The sequence below is a fragment of the Rutilus rutilus genome, assembly GCF_951802725.1.
Source record: "Rutilus rutilus genome assembly, chromosome: 13".
Taxonomy (NCBI): Eukaryota; Metazoa; Chordata; class Actinopteri; order Cypriniformes; family Leuciscidae; genus Rutilus; species Rutilus rutilus.
This window is the reverse complement of record NC_140218.1, coordinates 20,522,867-20,534,057: the sequence shown is the minus strand read 5'-3', so window position 1 is coordinate 20,534,057 and position 11,191 is coordinate 20,522,867. Positions and strand designations below refer to the sequence as shown.

The 11,191-nt window shown below is 36.2% G+C and overlaps 1 protein-coding gene across 3 annotated transcripts in view; it reads right to left on the bottom strand.

The window, feature by feature from the left end:
* Nucleotides 1-3,424: 3,424 nt before the first annotated feature.
* The window catches only part of spen (spen family transcriptional repressor), a 36,069-nt gene continuing 28,302 nt past the window's right edge, over nucleotides 3,425-11,191 (bottom strand). For all 3 annotated transcript variants that reach the window (XM_084427575.1, XM_084427573.1, XM_084427574.1), the window contains exons 13-15: nucleotides 10,940-11,134; nucleotides 5,526-5,684; nucleotides 3,425-5,352 (exon numbers count right to left, since the gene is read on the bottom strand). In XM_084427575.1, coding sequence (XP_084283701.1) covers nucleotides 5,221-5,352; nucleotides 5,526-5,684; nucleotides 10,940-11,134 — 486 coding nt within the window. In that variant the 3' untranslated portion in view covers nucleotides 3,425-5,220. The remainder of the gene's footprint in view (nucleotides 5,353-5,525; nucleotides 5,685-10,939; nucleotides 11,135-11,191) is intronic.

The window sequence follows — 11,191 nt, the reverse complement described above, 5'->3', positions numbered from 1 at the left end:
GGTTGAAATGAAAACGCTTTAAGCCCTTGATCACTTGTGGGCAAATTAAGTGCGAGCACTGTGAATTGCTGTTGTGACGTCATAATCGTTTTGCATTGTGGTCTAGGATCTGCCTGAAGTACAAATGAGTAGACTTGCTCCCTCTGTCAAAATCGAGGCGTCGAGGGTCTGTCCAAATAAACTTCCTTCGAAGTTGAACGCACTTTAAAATGGCGGTGGGGAATCCCCCGAGGGGAAGTGCTGTGGGAAGTTCAGGAGTGTATGTCTAAAAGTGGATACTTCATGCACTCAATCGTCACAGCTTTAATTACGTAGGGGAGGAAGAGGGGCTATCAGACTTCCATGTTGAATGACAAAATAAACTTGTAAAATTCATACACTACACGGTTGAGTAAATAGTATAAGTGCAGAGTGTAGTGCTTCATTTGGGACAATGGTGAAGCGCACAGTTATTGACATGAGACAAAAAACAGTTGACCAATCAGAATCAAGTTTAGCATAATTGTATAATGATCTTGATTGGTCAGTCAATGCATGTGTTGTTAGCATGTCCAGCATTTCCATAGATAGAGTGTTTTCGTTCGTGTTTAAGTTGGTCACACGAATGCTTCACTACACTTGACAATAGACCCTTTTTTGCCTGGCAAAATTTTGCTAATGTGACCTCGCCGTGTTATGTCTATCTGTGTATTTATTTCAGACAGTCTCAGTGTAAATGATCCGTTACATAATTTCTGCATCTGAGTTTCAGTAACCACTCACTGCTAGTCATTCAGTTACAAAATTTCTCAGAATGTCTCCGTGTTTCAGTCCATTTGAGCACACTGACAGTTACATTCCTCCACAATCTGTGCATCAACTCCCACCCTGTTATCTTGTTTGATATGTGGAGTTAATAAACCGAGGATTCCAAGTTTTAGGTTGAAGGAAACAAAAGGAGTGAACACACTGCACATGTAAATCTATTTGTGATAAGGAATGTATCAGCTCAGCAGCTTGTGAGATAATTTAAATTGCAAGGATGTTTAGCGTGCCCAAATGACTGGTGGAAAGTGGACACTTATCAGAAAAAGAAAAGCCAACCTCAGTATTTTCAGCATTCTTAACATTTTCCTCCTCTTTCTAATTTGGTCTTTTGGAGCCGAGTCAGTGTGGTTCATGCCCATAGAATTACAGAGAGCTAGAAGGAAGAAGGACAGTACAAACACGTGCCTTAAAGAGACGCTTTTGCCCTTCATTCCTGCACCTGCGCACACACATAATATACTGTACATGCACGATAACCAAATACAAAATAATAAAAAACATTTATTTATAACTGGATAACTGTTGTGGTCATAAGCAAATACTTCTCATATTTGTGTGCTCTAATTTCCATAAGTGAGGGCTTAAGGAGAAATGCAAAACAGATCTTTCTAAAGCGGCCTGATGTGTTTATAAAAATACCATCTAAGTATCATATCACTTGGCCACCGACATATGGGCTCAATAAAGCAGTCAAAAACCCTCCCAGCAATTTGAATGAATTAGATATTTGCATGCCTGTTCTTGTTGCAATGTCCTCCAACTGTGGTTTTTACTACATACCAAACTTCCTACTGCTACCTTTGCCGTCGGCCTGGTTTATAACTGTAGAGGAGTCATGTAGATGCTGTACCTCTACTTTCCTTTCATTATTTTGGGCCCTCCAGATCCTCAAACTTCCTTGCAAATGCATCACTGCGCTTTGCCGGGAGTGGGTGTCAATTAACATTCCTGGTCTTGGTTTGTCATGGCACTGTAAATCTTATATTCTTCACCTCCTTTTTTTTCCATGAACACACCCCACTTCCTACTGGGATGAAAAGAAAGACGAGGAGAGCGATATGTCTTTGAAACTTGCCCTTCGTTTTGTCTTTCAGATTTATAGGTAGGACAAGATTTTATCGCAGCTGAACCTCAGTCTCTAAGAATATGTTCTTTCATTCAAGTAAAATGCAAGTTCAAAATATCTATATATTCTATGATTAAACCTGACATAAAAGCCACAGCTTTGGAGCAAGATAGTATTCTTCAACGTAAGCGTTGTGGTCGGGATGGGATACATTTGGATCATTAGAGAAAGAGTTTTCTCTGTGATGTATCTTCCAACTCGCCATATTCACAAATTTCCCGGTCTTCAGGGTCATGCCAGCGCTACCACAAAACACTGCCCCTGGGAATTCAGTGAATTCCCTGTGGAGGAACATAATGCGGGTTGGGTTTGTCAATTTGATTTATACGGGATCAGCCAAATCAAACCAAGAGCTGGTCAGAATACAAAATACCTCTTTCCTGCTCACCCTCCCTCATACAAATACAGACATTTATTCTTAAACGTTTATAACCATCTTGCATACAAGCATAGTTGGCTAAAACACCGGCACATAAAACACTTTTTGGAAAGTAGCAAAACATCGAAATAACACGTAATGTCCTTAAAGGCATAGTTCACCCCCAAAATTAAAACTGGGTAACACTTTATTTTACAGTGTCCTTGTTACATAGTAATAACAGTAAATGATGCATAATTACATTCAACTAACCCTCAACCAAACCCTAATCCTACCATAACCCTAGTAAGTACACGTTAATTAATATTACTCAGTACTTATATAATATATATAACTTATATAATTACACTGTAACAATGACACCTTAAAATATTTTAACCAAAGATTTTCATCATTAACTCACCCATGTCGTTCCAAACCTGCATACATTTCTTTCTAAGCAGAGCACAAAAGATATTTTGAAGAATGTACCAAACTGACTTCTATTGTGTGTACAAAAAAGGGCATTTCTCAAAATATTTTCTTTTATAAAAATAAGGAAAACTGTCATGCATGATACTTTTTTGGGTCCTTATAACTTTGTATAGTATGATACTATACTTTTATAAAAATCTATTCCAATGTCTCTTTATAATGGCAGTTATGGGCCATTTGTTCTTCTTAAGATTGAAAAGTTTAATGTAGGTTTATCATCATCAGATGTGCTGTGCCTGAGGAATAAGCCTAGACATATTCTTTCACTCTTTTTCAGGTTCACTGTATAACCACACTAAAGACTTAACTTCACTGTAGCCAAAACCCATCATAAACCATTAGATGAAAATACAGAACATGTTTTCAGTATCACAACACTGCCATCAAGTGGCTATAAGTGACACTAACACTGTAGGCCATTGATCTCCAATTAAATGTTATGCTTGAATTGATTCATTTCAAATTTCAAAGGCTGCCATTTTGTCCAATGCAAAATTTAAATGATTAAAAAGTTGACCAATACCATTGCATAATATGCAATAACCACTCTGAACTAAACTGTACATGATAGGCAAGTATTACAGTGTAAAATTGATAGTGAACGGAGATCAGAGTGAAGCAAACAAACACCAACAAGACAGAGTGAATGACCATTTAATGATCTGCAGAGGTGTTAACAAACAAAATGTATTTTACATCTTTAAATGTCCTCATAGAGGAACAGCAAAATACACTCAAAATGATGAAATAAAATAAATCCGACAAAATTTTAAGATCAGCTGTTTTTGTTTTCTTTCTTTTGGTATTTTGATATTTTAAAGTTGTATATCAAAAATGTAAGTGCCTTCAAAATAGCCATGAGCGAATTTGTAGTAACCCAATGAAACTGCAAAACTAGGACTCATGGTTTACTTTCTGCATCGGTTTTCTTTACATACTTTTGTTTTGTCTCACAAAACAAAATAGTGACCCTGACATTAAACAAAAAAAACAAAAGCCACACAAAATGAAAATGATTATTTACAGCTTGGCTCAAGGAGACACCAATGAAGAAAGGAGACCAAAAAAGCAAGTCTCTATCATGTCTCCTGACAGATTTGTACATATTTTCTTCTCTCTCTCTCTCTCTTTACAAAGTATATTTACCACTTGCATTGCACTGTTCTTATTGGACATTCAGAGGTATGTAAAAAAACAAACAAGAAAGAAACAGTGGAAAACAGAATTTAACACTTCAGGGGTCCTACGGACAATATCATCATTTGGGATCCCCCAATAGTTACTAACATGACAATAAAAAAAGACAGAAATAGAGGTAGGGGACAAAAAGCATAAAACAAGGCAATGTAAAAGCAGGCCTTAAAGATCAAGCGACAAATACAAAGTCAAGTATCAAAATAAAACTAGATAAATCTCAATTCATTTAGCTTTCTCCATTAAAAATTATGGCACAGGATTGATTTCAAAAACATCAACAAAACAAAAATATGAAATGATACTCAAGTGGTAACTGACAGTTCACTTTCACGGTTGATGGCGATAGGTTGTCAATCTGGTTATGCTTGTCATATGCAGTGTCTAATGACTGCTTTGAAAGTCTTTAAATATACATCATATTTACAACCAGGCCTTCACCTGATTCACTTTGCAAGTATTAAGAAAGCGAAAAAAGTATACATACAATCCCCAATTGAGGCATCAAGTGTAAACTGTACAACTTACAATGATCCAACATTTTGTCCCTTTGGGAAAGAACAAGGGCTATATTGAGAGCAATTTCTACAAATAACATGGAAGTAACTTTCTTTACTTATGATTGAACAGTAACTGCTTTATATTACATTATTATTTTTTTGTTTTATAAAATGTGTCAAAGCAATTCAATCGAACTACTTTGACTTGATAACATTTTTAGTCTACCACAAATGGCTGGTGAATGAAGCATGTCCAAGTAATAAAGTAAAATTACAATTTCAATAACCAAATTTGTACAAACTTGTTTTTTTGTTTTTGTTTTTTTTGATTTTCATAACATAGTGCAATGATTGGTCTGATTATTCTTAAAAAAAAAAGAAAAAAAAAAGATATCAATAAAAAATTCCTTAACTCCCATGTCCAAAAAATCCCAAAGATCTTCAGTGTTTTAAAAACCATAGATACAAATCTCCAAATGAAAAAAAGGGAAAAAAATGATCAGAGAATTGATCGTTGTGGATAGCTCCATTTATCCCTGTGTACTTTAAGATGATACACAGTTAAACGAAAGTGGCAATGAGTCAATGGATTAAAAGGCTGGTGAAAAAACAAAAAGAGAGCGAGTACATGGCCAAAAAGGACATTGAGGTGCTTTCCAGAGTAAAAAAAAAAAGAAGAAAACTGGCAAGTCTCAAAGGCTGGTGTTGGCATGTTGGTATGGGAAGCTGGGATCTCCCTCTTATACAGAAGCTATGACAATCATAAGATGGGGAGAGATACTGGAGATGCTATTGAGAAGGTCCGGAGCCAGATGAGACAAGTGGCTCTCAGAAAACTCACAAGGAGGGAAAATCTGGACAACATAGGCTGGCTACAAGGAAGACAAAAGAAAATTATTTGTTAGTGGAATGTCCCATTTTAAGTCAGCAGATGGCTAAGCATCTAATCTTTTATGTGTGGTTAGACATGAGCATCTTGCTAAACTATTTTCTTTCAGGAAAAACTCTGCACACGGTTATAATTTTTGTTCTTAAGAGGACTTACCTGATTCGAGCCTGGGTTCGGGACATTGATAATTCCAGCAGCTTGTTTTGCTTGCAGGTAAGTGATAAAACCAGTTTTAAGAGCATGGGTCTGGTTGTGGACATCCTCTTGGTCCAATCCACAAGGCAATGCCAACAGTAGGCAGTATTCATTTTCAGCCTAGAAAAAAAAAAAGGTTTTCCTTTAAATTCCTAATATTATCCTGACATTTCAGTAGATTTTGTTGTTTCGCTTTGCTTTAATAGATATGTTTAAAATTAGATTTAAAGCACCCCTATTATGGATTTTTGAAAATGACCTTTCATGTATGTAACATAGCTCTAAAAGAATGAAAACATCCTGCAAAGTTTTAAATCTGAAAGTGCACCGTATATAAAGTTATTGTCTTTCAAAAGTAAGAGTCGACTCTGAGTCATTGAAATGAATCGGTTTCAAACGAGTCATAAGCTGTTTTGTTGTGACGTCAAGACGAAACATTAGCATATTGCCCACCCGCATACACCCAGAGCATGTGAGCGAAGCTCAATATTCTGCGCTATGCACGTGCGCTCCGCTCAGACGCTCACGGCCCAAGCAAACGCTCCACTCACAAAACGCTCATGCTCACCGGTAAAACAAATCCCGCTCAGATCCTGCTCCGACATTACATTTCTCTGTAGTAGGCTAATTGATTTCTGTTTGTATTGTATTTCTTGAAATAATGTATCAATAGTAGGATTATAAATAGCAGTTATGATATGACATTCTGTTAAAGTCTGTAGCCTACTTTTTATTCATTTGAATGCATTAAATTAACTTTATCAATTAAAAAACATGACATTGCCCTTTTGCAAACTTGCCTATAAAATGCAATAACTGAAAAAGTATATTAGATTTTCTTTATTTTATTTCCGTGAACACAACTGCCATTGCAAAACAGGCACATAAAAAATAAATAAAAACAAGATGAAATACATAAAGAACTAAGAACTCCACAAAACACATCTGGATTGTCATGCCCATAAACAATATTAGTGTGTTGGCTATGGCTATATAGGTTATTTTTAGTTGCACTGATATGATGATTGCACAAAGAATTAACGATTCATTACTCCCACCCAACGCCACCATGTTTAAATCATTTGTTTCCTCATTTTAATTAAAGCGAACACACAATTAACTATATAATAATTCGTTAGACTACCTGGTTTAGTAAATCGTGCATGGCCACGTTGTAATAATTGTAATAGTTTTAATAAAACGAGATAATTAATTACTTCAACAACGTGGCCATAATTTACTAAAACCCAGAGAACATATTTAATTTGTGGCCATGATTTAGCCTAAATGAGAGAACGAATTCTTAAAATCATGGGAGGAAATCTTAATTCGTGGTGTAATTTTCGCTTATAAAGAGCGGGGTACAACACAATAGCTACCTTACCTATTTATCTAATTTATTATCGCAGGCCTATAGCTCACCTTTTGCTGCACTATGTTTGCGTAGCACATCCTTGTGTTTTCTGCCAATGTGCCGCTTTAGATTCCAATATGAATCTTTATTCATCTTTACCATGATACCACAGCAGTATAATCCCTGTGTTCCCTTTATTTTACTTTCAATGCAGGATTCGCAAACCGCTTGCTCTTGAAAGATGGTGATCAAATGACTTAGTTTTGAGTTTTATATTGTGTAGGTCTCCTGCTAACTGGTTAACTCACATTATTACACTGAAAAAAATTTGGAGTGACATTTACTTAAAAAAAGCTAGGCAACTTTTTCCACTCAGAAAATGCTAGTAAATTTACAAAGCTTTGCCAAGTAAAAACCTAAACATATTTATCAGTAGCTTTAATTAGAAATCTTTAAGTAAAATTTACTTGGAATATGGAATTAAGTAAACTTTACTTAACCTAGTTAAGTGAAAGTAACAAAGAAAATAAGTAACTTTAACTTGGCTAGTAAAAGGTTAGTTGAAATTTCCTTTGCATTACATTTCACTCAAACAATAATATTGAAATCATTTATAGTATGTGCCTTACTTAGATTATCTAAGTAATTTATACTATAGCATGTCAGATGTTAAGCATCATGTGAATGCAAAGACCTCAATACTTGGTAGACAATACACAATGACGGTAACATTTGATGGATCGTTTTTGTGTTTGAATGTGTCATTTTGAGCAGAAAATGTACTCGAAATGTCACAAAATGGCAAGTTACTAATCCTGACAACAAAAGCAATGATAAAACAGTGTAAATACAGCTGGAAACCAGTGAAAAATTAACCTCATTAATTATTCAAGGTCCAGTGCATGATGGAAACCCCAGTATCAGAAAAGTTGAGTAATTTTTACTTAATTTTATTGAGTTGATATTTACGCTTTCATTTCTACTCGCTTGAATTAAGTACTGATATGGAATTTGCTTCGTTTTTTAAATTCTTGCCTGAACTAACTTTTTCATGTAAATTACATTGTTTTTTTTCAGTAGTATTTACTTCACCAAAAAATCATTTTTTACAGTGTACCGTCCTACTGAAATACTTCAGCTGATCAGTTGTTGGCCACTATTAGCTAAAACTGTGTATATTAATGCGGATTGTCTGTCGTTCTCACTACTTTGAGGAAAGATTAAGCATGGAGAAAGATTTGTTTTACCAACGTTTGTTACATCAGTCATTCACGCTAGAGTTCGGCTAATGTATGCACTGTTTGTTATTGATACAGTTTCCACATGTTCTCCGCAATAAATTAGAAAAATACTCTGTAAATAAACAAGTGCAAGTAAAATAATCGGTTTGTTTGATGGACATGCACTTGTAAATGCTGATTAGGGGTGGAACGGTACACAGAAGTCACGGTTCGGTTCATACCTCGGTTCAGACATCACGGTTCGGTACAATGGAGGGAAAAGCAAAACAAAAATGCAGAAGGCTTTTTTTTTTTCTTGTGCATGTCTCAGGCTGTACCACCAAAGGAAAATAAATGTCTTAAGCCTTGTATTTTTTAAATAAGTTTTATTAATAAAGTAAAGGCATAGAACCAGTTTATTTGTAGTGCATTGACAATAGTTTTATATAATTAGTTTATTAATTAAATTAATAAAGAGACAAAAAGACCTTGAGATATGTTTGGTAATTATACCTGAATGAATTTAAAATTAATTTGCTATATTTCAGGGGCCGTATTCACAAAGAATTTTAAGGCTAAAAGTAGCTCCTAACTGGCGAATTTAGGAGCAACTCCTAAAAATAATGGGCGTGTCACTCGTAACTTTAGGACTCCTAATTTTTTTTGACTAAGAGTAATTCACGAAGCATTTTAGCCCTAAAAGTAGCACCTAAGACTGGGACAGCTTAAAAGAAGTCGAGAGGACTCCTAACTCACTAAGACCTATTCACAAACCGCTTTTTGTGGCATTTCACGTTGCGATGTTTTGAAATGCGTATACGGCGGCTACAGGAGCTTCCAATCGCGAGGGAACAATTTTGCATTGTAGGCATAACTAGCTGCAATAACGCCACCAACAACAACCAAAACTAGGCTACTCATTGCATGTAAACTAATTGTAACATTTCATTGTGAATCAAATTAAAATGTTCTTCTCTTTGCAAACGTAGGCAGAGGCATATAGTGACAGATTAATTCAATAATGTTGCAAAGATATTGCATCAATCCATATGTTTCATTAGGCTACTAGGCTATTTGTTTTGCCTTACTCTTTATTCATTTAGGCTATTTATTCAGTTATTCATCATCTTCCGTCCTTCGCACTACTTGTGTAGCGCACGCATTCTCAGACCTGTCACTCATCATCGTACGGGAGGTGTTTGGAATCATTCCCGCGTTACAATCATTAACCAATCAAGGTGGTCACTTCAGTCAAGCTCGTGCATGAGTAATGACGTCATCCATAGCAACGAAGACTCACTCTTAGTTTAGGAGTTGTCATTTTTCTTTACTAAGAGTAGGTCTGAAAGGCGTTGTGAATAACTTTTAAGAGAAAACTCCTAGCTAAAATCTTTTTGTGCGATTTAGGAGTACTCCTAGTGGTAAGATAAAATGCTTTGTGAATACGGCCCCAGATCAATATATTTGTTTTCCTTAAAATGAACACTAACTTTATTCTCATCTTAATTATAAACAATTTATTTCTGTATAAAATAATACTACCATTAAAAACACATTTGATTTTCTTTTTTAATCAATGTAGAATGTTTAACTTAAAAATAAACAGATTAGTCCTCTGTTTGAGGACAAGAAATGAAAACCAATGCAATATGATGAATGTCCAAAAGATGTCACCCACAGACTGTTTTTAAATGGGGTTGGATAAATATTTTTTGCTTTTAAACAGTGTGTGTGTGTGTGTGTGTGTGTGTGTGTGTGTGTGTGAGAGAGATTTTGGTTGGGTGACAGTTGTAGGTTACAGTTTGACAAAAGCACAATGTTGTGTTTTATTGCAAGTGTACACAAATATAAGTAAACACTTTGCAGTTTGAATGATGTCCTGTATGAACAAAATGACGGAGTATGTTTTTATGTTTCCACTGTTCGATCGCGCCCGCGCCTCTCTCTCACACGCACGCACACAACATATTCCAGCATTGCAATCTTGACATCGCAGCCTGTTCATTACAGCCACAGAGCTAAAGAGCTAAGGCGGGGCTACAGATTAGGTGTCCCTAAAGAACCCGCGTATCTAACAGTGGTTCCGCATTACATTAATTAATTTGCATGCGAGTTTTATTTATTTTTATACCGTGTATTCTCTGTGTCTATTCATGCACCGAACCGTGACGCCCGTACCGTTTCGGTTCAATACGAATACATGCACCGTTCCACCCCTAATGCTGATGGTGAGGAATAACAGTTGCAACATCTCATAATGTACCTCAAACTGAGTAGTGTATCACTGAGAAACGTCCTGCTCGAGTCGTCCTTGCTATAGAGGTTCGGGTTGAATAACTAATTCTTCCAATGTTTCATCATCGGACTCGCGTTAGGATTGATGTGGTAAAATCTGCGTCATTGTTCGTTACTGTGTTTAGTTTACGGTGTAGGAAGCCTCAGGACACGCAGAGCTGACATTGTTTTGGCAATGGGCGGTTTTGTTTTCGACACACGCGCTGCACGCGGTAGACCAATCACAACAGACTGAGCTGTCTGGCCAATCAGAGCAGAGTAGCTCGCGGAAAGGAGGGATTTAGAGAGATTGATTCATCTGACGAGTTGTTTGAGAATCATTGAAAATGTGGTGAAGTGCAAATGTATATTATGAGAACAGTTTTTTGACCTTTGATGCATGCAAACATATTGTAGAAGACTCCAAAACAACATTAGGAAACTTTAAAATAGCATAATAGGGGCACTTTAAGACAAATCCTTAATATGGTTTGAGAAAGAGGTATAAAATAAGACGGGATACTTACAGTCATACGTCTTGCAACTCCCTCAAGTTGTGAGACCTCTAAACGCATTCTCTGGGCAATGCGAAGAAAGGCACCTCCTTCTGGTGGTGGCAGTGAACGGTGAGCCAGAACATTGTTACCAGACACAAAGTGTAGCTGTACTGCTGCAGTGTCATTCTTAAGTGCCAGGTGACCTTGCCAAATAATTGGGTATTTCTGCTCAAAGACAAAAACAGTTACAACCACAATTACAAAAATAAATATTATATCCAT